Raw genomic sequence first — 21,706 nt, 5'->3', positions numbered from 1 at the left:
ACAAAATTTTGAAACATTTTTTATCTTCAATTTTGACTCTTTAAAATTCAAAATTCAACCAAAAAAAATAAAGAGGAAAAACTAGCTTATTCGAATCTTTTTGAAAAAAATAAAAAGAGAATTTATGGAACATCATTAGTAATTTCTCCTGATTAAGATTAATTTTAGAATTTTGATGACATGTTTTAAATAGGTTAAAATCCAATCTGCACTTTGTTAGAATATATAACAAATTGGACCAAGCTATATTTCTAACAAAGACAAATCATTATTTCTTCTAGATTTTCCAGAACAAAATGTTTTAAATAAATTCATAAGACTTTGAAATAAGATTTAAATTTGATTCTACTGATTTTCGAGATTTGCAAGAATAATTTTTTTGAATTTTAATCATAAAAAGTTTGAAGAAATATTTCACAAATATTCTTCGTCGAAAAAACAGAAGCTAAAATGAAGAATTAAATTAAAATGTATTTATTATTCTTTACAATAAAAATAAAAATAAATACTTTGAACATTGATTTCAATTGTCAGGAAAGAAGAGGAAGGAATTTAAGAGGTAAGAAGGTATATGTGTTTAAAAATCCTAAAATCATTTTTAAGGTTGCATTTTTTCTCTAAAATTGTCTTTCTGAAAGTTATAAGAAGCAAAGTAAAAAAATAAATGAATTTATTTAAACAAGTGAAGACCAAGTCTTTAAAATATTTTCTTGGATTTTCAAATTCTATTCGAGTTTTGTCTCTTAGAATTAAAAATGTCGACCAAAGCGAGACCAGCTTGCTGGTAAAAAAAAAAAAAAAATAGAGGCAGCTCACTGCTATTTTAGAACAGGCCAGCGGGCTACTTATCATCAATCAATGTTTATTTATATAGCCCCAAATCACAAATGTCTCAAAGGACTGCACAAATCATTACGACTACAACATCCTCGGAAGAACCCACAAAAGGGCAAGGAAAACTCACACCCAGTGGGCAGGGAGAATTCACATCCAGTGGGACGCCAGTGACAATGCTGACTATGAGAAACCTTGGAGAGGACCTCAGATGTGGGCAACCCCCCACCCCCTCTAGGGGACCGAAAGCAATGGATGTCGAGCGGGTCTAACATGATACTGTGAAAGTTCAATCCATAGTGGCTCCAACACAGCTGCGAGAGTTCAGTTCAAGCGGATCCAAGACAGCAGCGAGAGTCCCGTCCACAGGAGTCCATCTCAAGCGGAGGTGGATCAGCAGCGTAGAGATGTCCCCAACCGATACAGGCGAGCGGTCCATCCTGGGTCCCGACGAGCGGTCCATCCTGGGTCTCGACTCTGGACAGCCAGTACTTCATCCATGGTCATCGGACCGGACCCCCTCCACAAGGGAGGGGGGGACATAGGAGAAAGAAAAGAAGCGGCAGATCAACTGGTCTAAAAAGGAGGTCTATTTAAAGGCTAGAGTATACATTATATTATATCATCTGGTCCTTACGGGCTACCTGGTGCCCGCGGGCATCGCGTTGGTGACCCCTGATACAGAGTATGTAAGGTATTATTTCTTTTAATCACCTTAATAAATTGTGTGTATTATTGTGGCATTAGTAATATTGTACTGAACCGACAAGCCGACTTGATTCTGTCTTCCCTTGGTGGGTGTCCAGTTAGACGAACACTTGTCCTAATCAATAAACAGCAGCTCTCTTTCTGATTCCTTTTTTCGTACTTTAGGATTACCATTGTTGTACTTTGTACTAGGCAACAAGAACACCGCTTTCCCATGTTGCACATGCATTATAAATCCCCTTTCACACAGTGTTGGTTGAAGTCTAACTGCTGAGTTGTCTCTCACACTGCTTTGCCTTGTTTCCAGCTACATTGTTTAAAATGAAAATACCAAAAGTATTCAGTAATTTTTTCTTTTGGTTACATTTTTTGCTTTGACATTTACTCCCTCTTCTTCTGCTTTCCCATTTCTCCATCTTTCAGCCACTCCCTGCATAACTCCTCCACTACCCCTCACGTACATTCTGGCCAGTCACTTTTTTATCTCTCTAAGAACAACAAAATGATGGATTGTTTCACTTTAGTGCCTCAATAGGAGGTCAGGTTAGAAAAGTTCCCACGATAAGTTGCTGCATGTGTGTCCTAGTTTACAGACGACACCCCCACACCCTCTTTTGTGCTTTAAAACATTGAAACCTAAATTCATAGTTTTTCCAGCATGGGGGGGCTTTAACATCAATATATTTTCATTAAGTTGACATTTTTGACAGCATTACCAAAACTCTTAAGAGATGATTTTGTTTTCCTAGACCTTTGGAAAGCAACCATCTATATTTCACATCTTTTGTGTGTAGTTTAAAAAAAAAAAAAAAAGTTAATTTTACTCTTACTTAGGTTGTTGAGGTTCTTAGTGTTGTGCTTTGCTACATTCTAATTTCAATCTAAGTACAAAACATTCAAGAAATTCTGTAATTTCAATATTATCACTGTATTTGTTCTATTCTTTATACTAACGGCATTAAGTAGTGTCATTTTAATATTAAGTAGTACCCCGCCTTCCGTCCAATTGTATCTTAGATAGGCACCAGCGCCCCCACGACCCCAAAGGGAATAAGCGGTAGAAAATGGATGGATGGATTTTAATATTAAGTAGGGTCATTCCAGTACACCCCTTAGGGTGTCCAAATTTCAGCCCAGGGGCCATTTGCAGGCCACAGCTAATTTTCAACAGCCTTAACAATGATAAACACATACGGACAGGCTAACCTCCTCCAACCTCCACGGACAAAGCTTCGAACAATGGGAGACCGGGCTTTCTGCTCCGCTGCTCCCAGTCTGTGGAATGCTCTCCCTGACCACCTGAGGGCACCTCAGACTGTGGATGCTTTAAAAAAAAGACTTAAAAACTCATCTTTAAAAAAAAGCCTTTTTATAGACATGCATGCTGGTTCTAGCTATTGGGCTGTTTCTAGTTTTATATTTTATTTATTTTTATTATCTTTTTACTATTATTATTATCACTATTTTTACATTGTGGCACTTTGAGGTTGTTTGCTCAACGTAAAGTGCTTTTTTACAATTAAAATCTATTGTTATCATTATTATTAAAGAAAAAGTGTAATAAAAGACCCAATGGGTGGTATAGCTCGGTTGGTAGAGCGGCCGTGCCAGCAACTTTGGGGTTGCAGGTTCGATCCCAGCTTCCGCCATCTTAGTCACTGCCGTTGTGTCCTTTGGCAAGACACTTTACCCACCTGCTCCCAGTGCCACCCACACTGATAGTGGGTTCCACTATTAAAGCGCTTTGAGTCACTAGAGAAAAAGTGCTATATAAATATATTTCACTTCACTAATGTTACAGGGAAAAGTTAAAATGTTGACGCTATTAACAAAAAGTTGACATGCAGGCTGTTTTTTGCTTTAAAAAAAATTAAAAAGTGAAAAACAACAAAATGGACCCTGCTTCCTTGGATTGTTTAGCTTGCAGCCCTTTTGTAGTTTAATTGGAAAAAAAAAAGTACATTTTATGGCATTGAAATTTGTGGCTGTAACACTAGCTTCCAAATAAAGGCCAAGCAATAAGTACAGCGATAAAGAATTCTTAAGATGGCCTCGTGGGCCATGTGTTCGTATTATACACTATTTGAAAATAAAACGTTATATTTCAATGCCGTCTAATGACTGAACGATGCATGGCTCGCTACCAATTAAATCTCTCGCTTGCAATTTGTTACCATTTGCCTGAGCTTTTTCTCTCCTCGCTTGCTGCTTCCTGTGCTGGCCTTCACATTTGCTGTCTTATCTCTGCAGGCAGGACAGCTCAGAAGGACGATATTCTACCTGAGTTTGATGTGGAGATTATGCCAGGTACGCTCACTCACCTTCCTTCTAACACCTCTCACCTCTGTTGCACGGCATTTCTCCTCGCTTTCCTCATCAATTCAACCACCTGGCTTTTTTTCCTTTTTAATCTAAACTCTTTGTCCAACCAAATTGATGGCAGACAACTTGATGATGATCTTTAGAATTTGTATTTATCAGGCACGGGGCCCCAGCTACTAGGGTTCTGTGAGCGGGGCCAAACTATCCCACGATTAGGCTATTCCAACATTGGTTCTGTTGCTGTATAATATATTTAACAGATGTAAGGTAGTGTGACTGTGTGATTGTACCCTGAGTAAACATTGCTCGCTGAGCCCTGGATTGTGGGATGACAGCCCGGGCTTTTATCCTACTGGCTAGTGCTGCTTGTCAGTCTTTAGAAGCAGATGTGTGGACGTGGGTTCGAGTCTGGGCCGTACTGTGCACGTTATATATACAGTGGAACCTCGATTAAAGAATATAATTAATAGAACAAGGTTCGTAACTAGAAAAGTTTGTATAATAAAGAAGATTTCTGCTTAAGAAACAATGTAAACATGTATAATAGGTACCAGCCTTGACAGATGAGGTGGTTCGGGCATCTGGTCAGGATGCCTCCCTTGGGAGGTGTTTAGGGCACGTCCAACCGGTAGGAGGTCAAGGGGAAGACCCAGGACACGTTGGGAAGACTATGTCTCCCGGCTGGCCTGGGAACGTCTCGGGATCCCCCGGGAAGAGCTGGACGAAGTGGCTGGGGAGAGGAAAGTCTGGGCTTCCCTGCTTAGGCTGCTGCCCCCGCAACACGACCTCGGATAATCAGAAGAAGATGGATAACCTTCAATCCAATCCAATCCACTTTATTTATATAGCACATTTAAACAACAATAACGTTTCCAAAGTGCTGCACAGCCATGTTAAAAACAATATTATGCTCCACCAATGACTGAATAAAACAAAAAATGAATAAAAATAAAAACAATATAAAAAAAATATGATTAAAAACTATTTTAAAGGGTAAAATCAATTAAAACAGTAAAATAGAAATCAAATTGTATAAAAAACACAGAGGACAACAGAGAACAGAGGACCACACAACTCACGTAGTGTTAAAAGCCAAAGAATAAAAGTGGGTCTTAAGACGAAACTTAAAACACTCCACTGTGGAAGCAGTTTGAACATGGAGCGGCAGAGTGTTCCAGAGCTTAGGGCCGACCACAGAGAAGGCCCTGTCTCCCCTGGTCTTAAGTCTGGTCTTGGGCACCACGAGCTGGAGCTGGCTTTCGGACCTCAGAGCGCGCGCAGGAATGTAAATTTGGATAAGGTCCGAGATATATTGAGGTGCCAGTCCATGTAAAGATTTAAAAACAAACAGCAATGTTTTAAAATCAATTCTAAAATGAACAGGGAGCCAGTGCAAACTCTGAAGAATTGGGGTTATATGCTGGCGTTTCCTGGCCTCCGTTAAAAGTCGTGCTGCCGCGTTCTGGACTAACTGTAACCGGGAGAGAGCTTTTTGGCTAATGCCAGCATGAAGTGCATTGCAGTAGTCCAGGCGACTTGAAATAAAAGCATGCACGACTTGTTCAAAAAGGTTAAAAGATAAAAACGGTTTAACCTTTACTAAAAGACGAAGGTGATAAAAACACGATTTTAAAACGCCATTGACTTGTTTGTCTAGTTTAAAATCGCTGTCTATAGTGACGCCAATGAAGTCCATATTTTAATACAAGATAATACCCTTTGAACACAATATAAAGCGCTGTAAATCAAAAAAACATAACAAAAGGGGTGGTAGATTAACTCTTTATTTAATAACAAAGTCAAAACAACAACCGTCCTTTTTCCTATTAAGCCACCCTGCCGACACGCACACACACTGTCACTATGCCTGTGGTGCACTAACAGTTTCAAATCACAATTTTTTTTACTTTAACAGCCAGGTCGCTACAATATTCAGGAATTAAAAATAAAAAACACTTCACCTTATTGGTTAATATTCTTGGTTTTCAGGGGTAGAAAGTGAGAGGGGAAAGGGGTAGGCCATGTCGACAACGCTGTGGCTACTCCCTGGGTGTTTCAAACCGCACATTGTCTTATTTCTATTTGGTCTGTGGTACATCAAATTGGAAAATGAATGAGGGGTATGTAAATGGAGGCTCCACTGTACTTGTTAGCGTTTTGTGTTTTCCACTTTTTAATGCCCTCCAAATCTCTAAAGTAATACATGTGTAATTTCCCCACAATCATCTTGGGGGGCTTTTAGGAAGTGTGCTATTAAGGTTGGACTCACAGATAGATATTGGATAAGAGCTTTTTCTAGTTTTCTTGGAGATTCCTAACTTGGAGTGTTTGTGTGTCTACTTACAGAGTGGGCCTTTGTCGGCTGCGTGGCTGTGGGCAGCTTCCTGTTTCTGCTGCTGTTGGGTATCTGCTGGTGCCAGTGTTGTCCTCACTCCTGCTGCTGCTACGTGCGATGCTGCTGCTGCCCCGAGACCTGCTGCTGCCCGCGACACCGTACGTCACAAAACATCAAAGTTGGGTCTATTCGAGGCCCGCTTGGGTTTTTCAACGCTGCGTTGATTCTCATGCAGTGTACGAGGCGGGGAAGAAGGCCAAGACTGCTCCGCCCGCTCCGGTCCCCGTGTATCCCTACTACATTCCTGGCGTTCCCGCCGTGATGCCACTCGCCCCTTCATCCCACATGGAGCCAAAAGTGGTCTCCGTCCCTTCTATGGAAAATAACCTAGCTGGAGGTGAGTACCAGACAACAAAAGACATCTCGACTAACACTTTCATTGTCATCTCCAATGCTGCTCCAACGTGTTAGGTCACCATCAGATCTGTTAATTTAACAAAGCAATAATACCCATTGAAGGAATTGCCTTATACCGTTGGTTGTCTTGTGTGATTTAGATGATATTTGATATAAGTCAGGGGTGCCCACACTTTTTCAGCAGGTGAGCTACTTATATATACACATATACATACATAGTTTACATATTATATAAATGTATATATAAATATATATATTGATAATTTATATTTATTTTTTTATGAAACAGACATGTTAAGGGCCTACTGAAACCCACTACTACCGACCACGCATTCTGATAGTTTATATATCAATGATGAAATCTTAACATTGCAACATATGCCACTACGGCCGGTTTAGTTTACTAAATTGCAATTTAAAATTTCCCGCGAGGTATCCTGTTTAAAACGTCGCGGAATGATGACGCTTATGTTGACGCGTGCTTGTGACGTTATTGGTTGGAGCGAACATTTCAGCCCAGCCCAACACACGGCTAAAAGTGGTCTCTTTTCATCACATAATTACACAGTATTTTGGACATCTGTGTTGCTGAATCTTTTGCAATTTGTTCAATTAATAATGGAGACATCAAATAAGAATGCTGTTGGTGGAAAGCGGTGGATTGCAGCTGCCTTTAGCAACCGAAACACAGCCGGTGTTTCTTTTTGTTGCTTTTGTTAGCTTTAACACAGAGCGGTCAAGCGAACATGTTTCTCGACGTCAACCAGCAAGTTTTTGGATGGGAAAATTGTGATATTAAGTCGGCTCTTACCAGAGACTTCAGTGGATTATGCGACCTCCTCCTGCAGCTCAAATAGGCAGCTGTGATCTTGGCTCCTCGGCTTCTCTCAGAGACACTGACGTTCACCGCAGCCATCCGACTTTCAGGTATGACTTTAGATTCTCACTAAAACACTATTAACACAATAAGCAGAAAAGGGATTTTCCAGAATTATCCTAGTAAATGTGTCTAATTACATCTGAAACGCTCCCACTGCCGCCGCCTGGAGCCGTCGCCTTTTCTTTTCTTTTTTTTTTTTTTAAGTGCTTCACTCTAACTTTCCTCATCCACGAATCTTTCATCCTCGTTCAAATTAGTGGGGAAATCGTCGCTTTCTCGGTCCGAATAGCTCTTGCTGCTGGAGGCTATGATTATAAACAATGTGAGGATGTGAGGAGCCCTACAACCCGTGATGTGACGCGCACATCGTCTGCTACTTCCGGTACAGGCAAGGCTTTTTTATTAGCGACCAAAAGTTGCAAACTTTATCGCCGATGTTCTCTACTAAATCCTTTCAGCAAAAATATGGCAATATCGCAAAAGGATCAAGTATGACACATAGAATGGACCTGCTATCCCCGTTTGAATAAGAAAATCTCATTTCAGTAGGCCACTTCAGTATCATGAAGACAAGAATGTAAGTTGGTGTATTACCTGATTTTGATGGCTTGCATTGATTGGAATCAGACATGGTTCACAGTAGTGCTGATAACTTCCATATTTTCGAATTGAGGAGAAAAAAAGTAATCTTCTTTGTCCAATAGCACATAAAAGTGGTTGGTTTTCAGCATCTTATTTGTCCATCTTCCATACTCGGTTTTATACGCTTTACATGAAATACATTGACAGCAAACTACGTAGCTCGCTTACTTGTGCGCGCTATCTTTTTAAAACTTTTATTTTGTTAGCGCGGGCAGGATGGAGCACTACTTTTATTATGAAGACAGGAACTGTGCGGTTGGTCTTTAGGATTTTGACAGCAGGTACGCCGTAAGAGTCTGTTGAAATAAAAAGTGTTTCTCGCCTTCCTGCCAGTTGTTTTTTTTCTTAACAATGAGCTCACAGCAGCCAGGTTCATCTCACAAGATCCTTAGGTGTCGTGAAGTGACGAAAGTGACGTCATAGTGAAGATTAATGCTTGCTAATTTTTAGGTCTATTTTTTTTTTTTATGCCTGGCTGGCGATCTACTGACACACCCTCCACGATTGACGGGTAGCTCGCGATCGACCTAATGGGTACCTTTGATATAAATGATATGAATTTGACCGACAATAGAGGTTTTATTACTATCGTTATATCATGATAGTGCATGTTGATGACACATTCTTGTTGTGTCATGCAAATTTGGCAGCAACAAGCGAACAAAAACATCCTCAACGCACAATAGCATTCCCGTTAACGGCTAATTGCCCTCCACAGTGGAAAGCCACTTCCGAGTCAGTAATCCTCACCTCCATGCTGGAAAATAAACAAGCTTCACTACACACCGTGGGAAGAAAAAATCTAGAGCTCTTGAATGTTAACAAAATTGGGTGGATCGATTAAAATTTCGACAGGAACGATACCAAGTATAATATGGTCCACACTATAGTCGTTAGATCGATATTTTTTATAATAAAATAATATTGTGTCATTTTTGTTGTTGTTTACAGTACAGGCCAAAAGTTTGGACACACCTTCTCATTCAATGTGTTTTCTTTTTTTTTCATGACTATTTACATTGTAGTTTGTCACTGAAGGCATCAAAACTATGAATGAACATGTGGAGTTATGTACTTAACAAAAAAAGGTGAAATAACCCCTTCAAAACTGTTGGAAACCCATTTTAGGTGACTTCCTCTTGAAGCTCATTGAGAGAATGCCAATAGTGTGCAAAGCAGTAATCAGAGCAAAGGGTGGCTATTTTGAAGAAACTAGTATTACAAAACATGTTTTCCGTTATTTCACCTTTTTTGTTAAGTACATAGCTCCACATGTGTTCATTCATAGTTATGATGCCTTCAGTGACAATCTACAATGTAAATAGTCATGAAAATAAAGAAAACACATTGAATAAGAAGGTGGGTCCAAACTTTTGGCCTGTACTGTATAAACTCAGTGAATAAGTACCTGGACACAGGAGTGTTTGAAAGGCAAAAAACCCACCAAAGGATTAAAACAGAGCTAATAGTAGGAAATAATTCAAACATTTAATTGATTGGCAGCACTGTGGCACAGGGGTTAGTGCGTGGGCCTCACAATAAGAAGGTCCTGGGTTCGATCTTTCTGTGTGGAGTTTGCATGTTCTCCCCGTGAGTGCGTGGGTTCCCTCCGGGTACACCATCTTCCTCCCACCTCTGATGACATGCACCTGGGGATAGGTTGATTGGCAACACTAAATTGGCTCTAGTTTGTGAATGTGAGTGTGAATGTTGTCTATCTGTGTTGGCCTTGCGAGGAGGTGGCGACTTGTCCAGGGTGTACTCGCCTTCCGCCCGAATGCAGCTGGGATAGGCTCCAGCATTCCCCGTGACCCCGAAAGGGACAAGTAGTAGATAATGGATGGACACTAACCTTCTAAAATTATGCAATGTTACCGCATACGTCAGCCGCCAAATTAAACATATAATTTATCTACCAAATAACATATCATGATATTAATCGTTATCACAGGATACAAACTCAATACATATCGTGTTTATACATTTTAGTCTATATCGCCCATTCATAATTATAGCCATTTGAAGCCTTAATAACTGCACTAAACTGCAATAGCTGCATCAAGCAGCTTTATCTACCTCTACATACACTCACGTCAGCCGCCAAATTAAACATATAATTTATCTACCAAATAACATATGATATTTATCGTTATCACAGGATACAAACTCAATACATATCGTGTTTATACATTTTAGTCTATATCGCCCATTCATAATTATAGCCATTTGAAGCCTTAATAACTGCACTAAACTGCAATAGCTGCATCAAGCAGCTTTATCTACCTCTACATACACTCACGTCTCCCCTGAGATTGGTAGATCGTGAGTTGAAAGTCCCAGCCAAATCATATAAAAGACTATAAAAATGGGACCCATTGCCTCATTGACTTGAGAAACTAATCAGGCGGGCCGGTTATACAATCGGAATGAAACTGGACTCACTGGTGACGGTGGCAGTGAAAAGGACTGTTGACAAACTAGTGAGCATCCTGGATGATGCCAGTCACCCTCTGCATAGCGTTATCAGTAACCAGAGGAGCCTGTTCATTGCTAGACTGCTTCATCCCAAGTGCAGGACTAATAGACTCAAAAACTCCTTTGTCCCACACTCCATTAGACTGTACAACTCCTCTCTGGAGCGGGGGGCAGGGGGTACTAGGATGACAGGGGATGCAAAACAATAACAGTGCAATACGTTTTCATAACATGGTCACTACTGCCTACTTTGTCTTGTTATATTCTTATTTTACTGTTATATTTTTATTCCCATTGTTGCTTTTTATTTTATTTTATTTTTTTTATTTTATTTTATTCTTATTGTAATATTTCTCTATTTTGTTTCCATTTAAACCCCCATTATTTACTTTTTCCTTTTTTTAAAATTGATCTCAACTCTGTACACTGCTGCTGGAATTTGAATTTTCCTGAAGAAACTCTCCTGAAGGAATCAATAAAGTACTATCTATCCATCTATCCATCTATCTATCTATCTATCTATCTATATATCTCCCTGCTTGGCACTAAGCATCAAGGGTTGGAATTGGGGGTTAAATCACCGAAAATATTTCCCGTGTGCGGCCACCGATGCTGACCACTGCTCCCCTACTTCCCCAGGGGGTGGAACAAGGGGATGGGTCAAATGCAGAGGTTACTTTGACTATCAGTGGTACTTTAACTTAACTTTTAACTTTTTAACTTTAAAATGTTGGTTGTGCTACACAGCTTGTTAGTGTGAAACTCATAAACTCTTTGAGATTTAGGTAAATTTACGTAAATATTGTTTTACTATGTCATGTGACGAGGTAATTCAAATAACAAAGCTGGTGGTGGCCTAAGACTTTTGCACAGTAATACGTCTACTGTAGTATGTGTCTGCATGTACTGTATGTCCAATTAATACCCATGATTGTGTACATTTATCAGTTCATTATGTAGACCTAAACAGTCGTAATGAGATTAAACACAAGATCTATCATCTCTACATTCACACACAAGTGTATATGCATCATACTGAGTTGTTTCTAAAATTTTGTGTATTAGATGTGTACCTAATGTAGTGTCCAATAAGTGTCTGCATGTGCAATCGTTGCATGCAAATGTGTTGTGTGTCCCTGTCCGCAGTGCGCAGTGGTTACCGACTTAAAGGCAGTCAGGACCAGGACTCACTGAAAGTTCTTTATTACATAGAGAAGGCGCTGGCTCAAGTGCCGTATGCCGCCAAGATGGCTGCACTTCAACGTAAGCCTGCAGTGATTAGGCTGTTGTGTTTTGTGTGTAAAATGATTGTTTGTGTTAATTAGTATGCTGAGTTTGTTTCATCTAATCACATCCATTTCATAACATGCAACTACTAACTGAGAGGAGGAGAATACAGAGTACAGTGGAACCTCAACATTTAAATACCACAATTATCAGGGAATGATGCTAAAGTTGCACAAAAAGTTGACAAGACCTAGAAATACAATACTTTAGATTCCAACTTATATATATATATATATATATATATATATACACACACACACACACACACAATATAGGTCAAAAGTTTCGACACACTTTCTCCTCATTCAATGGGTTTTCTTTATTTTTCATGACTATTTACATTGTAGATTGTCACTGAAGGCTTCAAAACTATGAATGAACACATGTGGAGTTATGTAATGAACAAAAAAGGTGAAATAACTGAAAACATGTTTTATATTCTACTTTCTCCAAAATAGCCACCCTTTGCGCTGATTACTGCTTTGCACACTCTTGATATTCTCTCGATGTGCTTCAAGCACACCTGTGAAGTGAAAACCATTTCAGGTGACTACCTCTTGAAGATCATCGAGGGAATGCCAAGATTGTGCAAAAAAGTAATCAGCGCAAACGGTGGAAACTAAAATATAAAACATGTTTTCAGTTATTTATTATTTTTTTGTTAAGTACATAACTCCACACATGTTAATTTTGGCCTGTACCGTGTGTGTGTGTGTGTGTGTGTGTGTGTGTGTGTGTGTGTGTGTATATATATATATTTATTTATTTTTTCGTTTTGTTTTGTTTGTTTTTTGTTTTGTTTAATTTTTTTAATCGATTCTCAAAAATTGTGAATCAGAATACAATAAAAGTAGCAATTTCGATGTGAATCAATCAATTTTTCTGCCTCCTCTATAGGCAGAACAGCAGCTGTGCGTAGGGCTTTCTGCACACGGCCCACATTGGACAAAGAAGAGCATGTAAAACGTAAAATATTATTCATGTGAATTTTTACGGCAAACTATCTCTTGCTGCCTTTTGCACAGTTGCTGACAATACCACAATGGGCAGGGATCCCATAGTGTCTCACACGTGCTGTTCCTGTGGTGCACAGCTCTTGTGCTTGTCTTGTAAAGCAGAGGTACTGGGTTTGAAACCTGGTCAGAGTTGATTTTTGAAGGTTTATTAATTTATTAGGGCTGTCAAATTATTATTTAAAAACAAATCAGATTAAACACACATTTGAATTCGGATTTATCAAAAAACTTGTCTATATTATTTAAATTAACTTATAAAAAATTAAAAGACAAACCTACACCGCCTCTCAGGTAACCAACCATCCACGGTTAAAATAAAGCAGCATGTACGGTCATAATAAACCGTGTGGTTAATGCAAAAGTTTTCTGTGATTAATCACATGAGGTAAGTCTTTATTTTTGACAGCCCTAAAAGTTTTTTTTTTTTAATGCTGTTAAAATAGATTTTTGCACTGAAACAAAACATGGTTGAACAACTTATTTTCCTTGAATTTATTTTAGAACAACGCATGCATATAATTTAATTTTAGTTTGATTAAAAATGTATGAAAATAGTTTCACATAAATAAAAAAGTGTGAAAAAAATATGTGATGGGGAGACGGGTGGGGCTCAAAATCTAATTCTGCTTAGGGCTCCAATTCAGCCCGGGGTGTCCCTGTAGACTCCAAAAAAAATTTCTACATTTTTAGCAAGTCGTCTTTTTGATAAATCTGGTGGACTCTGATCACTAATTAAACATAGCAACAAAGTAAGCTAAGTCGGCAACGCGAAGGATTCCTCATGCTTTGTCTTCTTGTTCTCTGGAAGACCAGTTGCGTTATAATATTTATGACCGAAAGCGAATGTGTAACTCCAAATCTTTTCGTGGCGGTCTGAATTTATTTGTGGCAGGCATGAACTTGTTGGAAACACTAGATCGCATACATATACATGAAAACATTTGGTCCACCCATTTGTGAGTGGTGCTTTGGAGAACATGCTCGCATACATGTAAAATATATATCCTTAAAATGATTTAATCATTAGACAAGTGATCAGTGGCTTGCAAACATTTATTTGCTAAATCCCAGCCATGACCTTTTGCCTGATGGCCACCATTTTTCAACTAAACTTGCTCAAATTCTATACAGATGTACTCGTCAGTTCCCAGCATACCTGCCAACCTTGCGACCTCCAATTTCGAGAGGTGGGGGTGGGGGGCGTGGTCGGGGGCATGGTTAAGAGGGGAGGAGTATATTTACCGCTAGATTCATAGATTCACCAAGTCAAGTATTTCATATATATATATATATATATATATATATACTTTAATTTCAGTGTTCATTTATTTACACATTTACACACACATAACACTCATCTACTCATTGTTGAGTTGAGGGTTGAATATTCCATCCTTGTTTTTCTAACCATATGCATGTACACTAGATGGCAGTATTGTCCTGTTCAAGAGTGTCACAACACATTGCTGTACGAACTGCTTTACGGTAGACAAATTCGGACTGCTGTTGTTGTGTGTTGTTTTACCGCGCTGGGAGGACGTTAATTAAACTGCCTAACAATAAACCCACATAAGAAACCAAGAACTCGCCCTCGATCATTCTGCAGTTATAACGTCACTGGGCAGACACGCTCTTTATACACATCACTCAGGTCTGCATGGAGCTGGAGGGGGCGTGGCCTCCAGCTCCGCCTGAAATCGGGAGAAAATTCGTCCCAGGAGGTTTTCGGGAGAGGCGCTGAATTTCGTGAGTCTCCCGGAAAATCCAGGAGGGTTGGGAAGTGTGGTTCCCAGAAGATACACCAAATTTTGTGATAATTCAATTTTAACACCTTAAAGTTACAGCCGGTGTTTTATAGAGCGCATCAAGCTGTGTGAGAAATTGCAAGTCAATCCGACTTATGTTTTTTTCCAACAATACAATGTGGTGTATTCGTTAGAAAAACAATAGCAAAGGCAACACAGTAGGGGTGCATGATTTGACACTTTTGTGTGCAGTCGTACAAAATTAGAATCGTTAGTATACACAAATACTGACAGTCATTAGCTGTGCTATAACTCTCACATGAACAGTTTATTGTGGTTAGTTTCTTTTAGCGGTTTTAATAGAGGGGACCTCTTATTTTTCTCCACTTCGATTGTTTTTCAATCCAGACAAATTCCACCCTAGAGGTTCCACTGTACTTTATTAGCGACATTTCCACGTCATAATTCAACATCTAATGCGTGTGTCCAAACAGCCAGTAGCCTATCAGAGCTCAGCTCTCTCCACGAGGGAGGAAATACAGATTTCAGACACACCTACCAGACCGTCCAGATGAAGGCGCTGCCTCCCATCGCCGACGCCGATGACCGGTCGATGCTGGGAGGGGCCCCGCCCACCCAGAGTCGCAGACACAGGCTCCGGGATCGTGACAACCACTCGGACGATGAGCTGGACAGAAGGTTAGATTATGGAATATTTGGGTTATTTTTTGTGATGTTGTCTTGAATATGGTATACTGTAAGTCATTCTGTGGCCCTCTATTTAACTTTTAGTTTAGTGTAATTGTGGCCCGTGCCCCCTCCGCTGGTAATAATAAATATGGTATGGTAATCTTACCACTAACTACCTACCATCTGGCATGGGCAAGCTACTCGGAAAATGTAGTAAGCTAGACTATTAGTTACTCTTGATGAAATGTAGCTATCCCCAGAGTATTGTAGCAAGCTACATGGCAAAAGGAGATTGCTACATACATACAGTGGGGCAAAAAAGTATTTAGTCAGCCACCGATTGTGCAAGTTCTCCCACTTAAAATGATGACAGAGGTCTGTAATTTTCATCATAGGTACACTTCAACTGTGAGAGACAGAATGTGAGAAAAAAATCCTGGATTTCACATTGTAGGAATTTTAAAGAATTTATTTGTAAATTATGGTGGAATATAAGTATTTGGTCAACCATTCAAAGCTCTCACTGATGGAAGGAGGTTTTGGCTCAAAATCTCACAATACATGGCCCCATTCGTTTTTTCCTTAACACGGATCAATCGTCCTGTCCCCTTAGCAGAAAAACAGTCCCAAAGCATGATGTTTCCACCCCCATGCTTCACAGTAGGTGTGGTGTTCTTGGGATGCAACTCAGTATTCTTCTTCCTCCAAACACGACGAGTTGAGTTCATACCAAAATGGATACATGGATGATACAGCAGAGGATTGGGAGAATGTCATGTGGTCAGATGAAACCAAAATATAACTTTTTGGGATAAACTCAACTCATGTTTGGAGGAAGAAGAATACTGAGTTGCATCCCAAGAACACCACACCTACTGTGAAGCATGGGGGTGGAAACATCATGCTTTGGGGCTGTTTTTCTGCTAAGTGGACAGGACGATTGATCCGTGTTAAGGAAAGAATGAATGGGGCCATGTATCGTGAGATTTTGAGCCAAAACCTCCTTCCATCAGTGAGAGCTTTGAATGGTTGACCAAATACTTATTTTCCACTATAATTTAGAAATAAATTCTTTAAAATTCCTGCAATGTGAATTCCTGGATTTTTTTTCACATTCTGTCTCTCACAGTTGAAGTGTACCTATGATGAAAAATGACAGACCTCTGTCATCATTTTAAGTGGGAGAACTTACACAATCGGTGGCTGACTAAATACTTTTTTGCCCCACTGTACATTTACTTTAAACTTTTTAATAAATATTTAGGCCTACTACACTACTGTATATTAATGTTGGTCGTTATGGTGGTACTTGGAGAGCCAAGTTTTTTTTAAGTTGGTACTTGATGAAAAAAAGTTTAAAAAACCCTATTTTGATTAATTATATTTGCAACTTCTTCTCCCAGTATTGTGGACGTTCTGATAATCAGCATATATTCTGCATACTCATAAAGACAGATACGCAAAATGGATTGCGCTTATTATTTTGCTCATTTTAGATCAGCTTTGCTTCTGCTACCAAGTTGGGATTTGTTTTAATACACGCAAACCTTTAGTAGATCAGTTCCTAGATTGTCTTTCAATGTTCGAAATAAAGAGCCTCTTTTTTGGAGCCTTTTGTCCTCGTAATTTGCCTTGAAGGTAGTATCAGAGTGGGACATCCAATTGATTTGAGCGTCTTTGGCTTTAGGGAGTTTTATTACGGAACAGCATAAAACTTACGTACCCCAATGGAATGATGAATAAATAGTAAGTAAACTGTACCGCATGTTGGTCTTTATCTATTTGTCCCGTTCATTGCCACAGATGGAACACTCACTCAGAGCACCTCCAGAGGAAAACTCTGAGCAGAAGAGGGCACACCGGTTCGCTGGACGAGCTGGAAGAATTTGCCCGCTCGTACGGTTCCCGTAGCCGCCGTCCAGAGATGCTAGAGGTCCGTGATTACAGCCCTCCGCGGCGCTCCTACAGAGATGTGGATGACGGCTGGGCTCGTCGCAGCCCCTCGCCTTTACCGCAGAAAAGAAGGGGCACGTGGGACAGCGAACTCGCCTCCCGACCGCCCCGTCCCCGAGATTACGACGACGCCTTCCTCAACCACGTGCTGGAGAACAAAGCGAGGAGGCCCGGCGGCGACAGAGGCAGAGCGGATGAGGACAGTGACACCCCCTCCAAAGGCAGCTCCAGAGGGAAAGGCAGCAGCTACTACAGCCGATCGCCGAGCAACCGTCCAGAAGATGAGGACCCTTTGCCTCCCTACTCTGAGAGGGAGGCGGAGCGGTACCGCAGGGCCGCCCAAAACCCGGACAGGTACCGCACCGGGTATGATACCTCAGAGCCTGGCATGAGGCCTTTCTCGTATACGCGACCTCGGCAGGGGATGACCCTCCCGCTGCAGAGTGGCAGAGAGGAAGCAGACAGGAGACACAACCTGGTGAGTTACTTATAGCTGGAAAGACAGTTAAAGAATACCGTACTGACCCGGATGTAAGATGTTTTTATTTCCCTTGTCTGAAATAGACTGGTTGTTTTGTATTAGGGGTCTAAAGATGCAAACCAAAAGGTGGTTCTTAACGACTTCTCCACATCCTTTTTCCCCTGAATATAATACTTCATTTTTTCAACAAAAAAAAGTTAGAAAAAGATGGGTCATTTTATCTTGGGTTGCCGGAGATATACACATGCAAAGCTTTTCTTCCTGAGTATAGGACAATATTTTCCCAAAAGAATAAAGGTGAATACACTGAGTTGTAATATACCCGAGCATTAGAGTTTTTACCTGAAAACCAAACAACAATCAAGCGAGTATTTTCAAGAGAGCATTTTTACATAGATTATAAAAACTTTGTACTGTATTCGGGGTCTGGAAATAGATTATTTTCAATGCGTGGTCCGATATTCAGAGCCTGGAGATGGATCGAAAAGAACGTGTTGTCTTATATTTAGGGTCTGGAGATAGATTTAAAAAAAAATGTATACCCTATATTCAGAATTTGGAGATAGTATAAAAATGTGTTGTGCTATAATCACGGTCTGTAAATAAATTGTGTTGTCTTATATTCAGGGTCTGCAGACAGATTTAAAAAACATGTCCTACATGCAAAGCCCGGAGATAGATAAAAAAAAATGTGTCCTATATTCACAATCTGGAAAAAGATTGTGTTGTCTTATATTCAGGGTCTGAAGATATTTACAAAAAACATATCGTCCTATATTTAAGCAAATCATGTCCTATATTTAGGGTCTGGAGATAAATAAATAAAAATTGTTGTCCTATATGAGATATATTTTAAAATGTGTCTTGTATTCATTCAGTCAGGGTCTGGAGATAGATTTAAAAATGTGTCTGATATTCAGGGTCTGGAAATATATTAAAACATGTGTTGTCATATCTGCATGGTCTGGAGATTGATTTAAAAATGTGTCTTGTATTCAGTCAGAGTCTGGAGATGGATTTAAAAATATGTCTTGTATTCAGTCAGGGTCTGTAGATAGATTTTAACAATGTGTCTGAAATTCCGGGTCTGGAAATAGATAAAAATTTGTGCTGTCCTATATTCAGGGTCTGGAGATAAATGGATAAAAAATGTCTTATATTCATGGTCTGGGAATAGAAAAAATGGTCCTATATTCAGGGTCTGGAGATACGTTAAAAACAAACGTGTCCTATATTCCACAATCTGGAGATAGAAACAAATTGTCCTATATTCAGGGTCTGGAGATAGGTAAAAAAAAAAAAACATGTCCCATGTTCAGGGTCTGGAGATAGCAAAATGTGTCCTATGTTCAGGGTCTTGAGATAGAAAACGTGTCCTATATTCAGGGACTTAAGATAGATTAAAATAAAACTGTTGTCCTATATTCAGGGTCTGGAGATAGCAAAAAGTGTCTGATATTAAGGTTCTGGAGATTGATAAAAAAAAGTATGTTCTTTTTTGAGTTTCAGGTGAGTAAAACATGTGAACCAACAAGTAGCAACAAATGACCCATTTCTCCCCAAGCACATCAGGAGATTTTCTTCCAGAATATAAAATAACCTGTTTTCCCTAGAAACAAAATAGGGAAAATAGTGTGTCTTATACTCAAAACTCTTATGCAAATCGCCAGGATTAAAAGGAGAAAACACATCTTGTCTTAATTTGGAGCTGTAGAGGTTTATACACGCCAACCAACAGGTGGCGCCAAATGACCCATTCCTCCCCCACTCAAATATAAGCAGCCTTTGCATGCCACCCTCACCTTCATTAATAAAAAATTTCATCTCATCAGCTACTGTGCGACTAACCCAACCTCCGCTTTTTTGAATGGGACTTTAACGAGACCCCACGTCCTCTCCCGGCTGCAGCGAGTTAGCATGAATGCAAGGTGTCTAACATGTGGCTCTCAACATGCATTTCCTCGACAGAGCACAGCACCGAGCAGGGATTCACTGGTAGTGTGACGAGCCGCATCACCATTTGGTTGTTTCGCTTCCAACCGTCCTCATCCGCCACACTGACTTCGCCCCTTTAACAAGGCCACAAACTTTCAAGCAAATACTGTACAGTAGGTTTGCAGTAGGACTTTTCACAGTGCCAACATTCGTGTGTCTTATCTGCCTACTGATAGTCTTATTATTAAAACAATGCAACTCAGGATCATTTTGTATTTTTGTATCTACTGTACATACTGTGTTTCTTATCAAGTGGATACACTGAAGCTGACTGTAAATGTTGTTCGGCTGAATATCTTTGTATGCCTTAAATAAAAAACTAAGCCAAGAAGGTCTCCAGTTTCTATCAGTATCAAACAATCTATAGTTATTAAGATCACAAATATGTTGGTTACACAATCTAGAAAGGCTTTTTACAAAAATGTATTTTTTCATATTGTTTTAAATATAAACCATAAAGAATTATAATGCAAATGTCCAATTTGTTACTATGTGTGTACACAGTGCCAAATGTTTCATATTTACATTTTGAGGTCTGAAATACAAAATATATGGCACATTTTTGAAACTTTAGTAAATAAAGGTCATGAAATAAAAATATAAATGCAGTATTATTATATATTTGTATCAAATACAGTCATTTTAGACAAAACTAAAAAAAGTAAAAAATATATACATATATATTTTTAATATTTTATATACAATTTTTAAAAATATATATTTTACTTCTAATTATAATACAAAAAAGTCACATCTTACTGCATTCATTTTTATACGTCGTACAAAGTAAAATGCATTTTGTTGGTACATATTTTGCAATAAACATTGATTTTTTATACTCTTCCTACTCTATTTAATAACGTACATTTTAGCATTTTTTTCAGCATTTGTTTAACCTAAAATAAAGCCATCATTTTACAACATGTGACTAGATTGTCAGAGTTGTGTTACTAATAAGATAGCAATTTGTTTTTCTGTCAAAATTGACAACAATTTGAAGGTCAAGTACATGTTTGTACACTTCAGACAGTGCCAAATGTTTCATATTTACATTTTGAGGTCTGAAATATAAAATAGTATATGGTACATTTTTGAAACTTTAATAAAGATCATGAAAAAAAATATATAAATGCAGTAATAATATATATTTGTACCAAATACAGTCATTTTAGACATAACAAAAAACAAGGAAAAAATATATACAGTACATGGAGTACATATGTTTTACTATTGTGTACTTTATTTCATATACCATTTTTAAAAATACATATTTTACATCTACTTATAATACAAAAAAAGTCACATCATGTGTTTTTAGTACTGCATACATGTTAAATATCTAAAAGTAAAATTAAGTAATCTGTTGTTTTAGACCAGGGGTGTCAAACTCATTTTAGATCGGGGGGCACATGGAGAAAAATCTACTCCCAAGTGGGCCGGACTGGTAAAATATCGGCACGATAACTTAAAAATAAAGACTACTTCAGATTGTTTTCTTTGTTTAAAAATAGAACAAGCCCATTCTGAAAATGTACAAATCTTAATCTTGTTGGGTTTTTTACACTTACATTTGACACTTTATTTGTCGTTATTTATACTTTCTGAATAAATAATGTGATAATGTTCATCAGTCAACTAGTTGCTCTTAATTTTCAATCAATTAAGGTAAAAAAAAAATATCAAAATCAAATTACAGTATGTTATTTATCAAGTTTGCTCATTTTCCTCGACTGGTGTACTTGTTTTTTGTTTTTGTTTTACATATGTAGCATAATCTACAAAGATACAAAGAATTGCTATTGCGACCTCTACTGGAAACATTTAGAGCAGCAGTTTCTTCCATCCATCCATCCATCTTTTTCTGCTTATCTGAGGTAGGGTCGCGGGGGCAACAACCTAAGCAGGGAAACCCAGACTTCCCTTTCC

General features: G+C 38.9%; 1 protein-coding gene across 3 annotated transcripts in view; it reads left to right on the top strand.

The window, feature by feature from the left end:
• LOC133538020 (immunoglobulin-like domain-containing receptor 2) overlaps window positions 1–20,111 on the top strand; it is a 56,096-nt gene extending 35,985 nt beyond the window's left edge. The window contains exons 4-10 of one of the 3 annotated variants that reach the window (XM_061879244.1): window positions 3,793–3,849; window positions 6,211–6,357; window positions 6,435–6,596; window positions 11,760–11,876; window positions 15,156–15,360; window positions 17,155–17,782; window positions 19,754–20,111. In XM_061879244.1, the coding sequence (XP_061735228.1) occupies window positions 3,793–3,849; window positions 6,211–6,357; window positions 6,435–6,596; window positions 11,760–11,876; window positions 15,156–15,360; window positions 17,155–17,782; window positions 19,754–19,789 (1,352 nt within the window). In that variant the 3' untranslated portion in view covers window positions 19,790–20,111. The remainder of the gene's footprint in view (window positions 1–3,792; window positions 3,850–6,210; window positions 6,358–6,434; window positions 6,597–11,759; window positions 11,877–15,155; window positions 15,361–17,154; window positions 17,783–19,753) is intronic. The other 2 variants (XM_061879245.1, XM_061879246.1) reach the window with 2 other exon arrangements.
• Window positions 20,112–21,706: the final 1,595 nt, after the last annotated feature.

This window comes from Nerophis ophidion, linkage group LG19 (assembly GCF_033978795.1).
Source record: "Nerophis ophidion isolate RoL-2023_Sa linkage group LG19, RoL_Noph_v1.0, whole genome shotgun sequence".
Lineage (NCBI taxonomy): Eukaryota > Metazoa > Chordata > Actinopteri > Syngnathiformes > Syngnathidae > Nerophis > Nerophis ophidion.
This window is presented reverse-complemented; position numbering and strand designations above follow the sequence as displayed.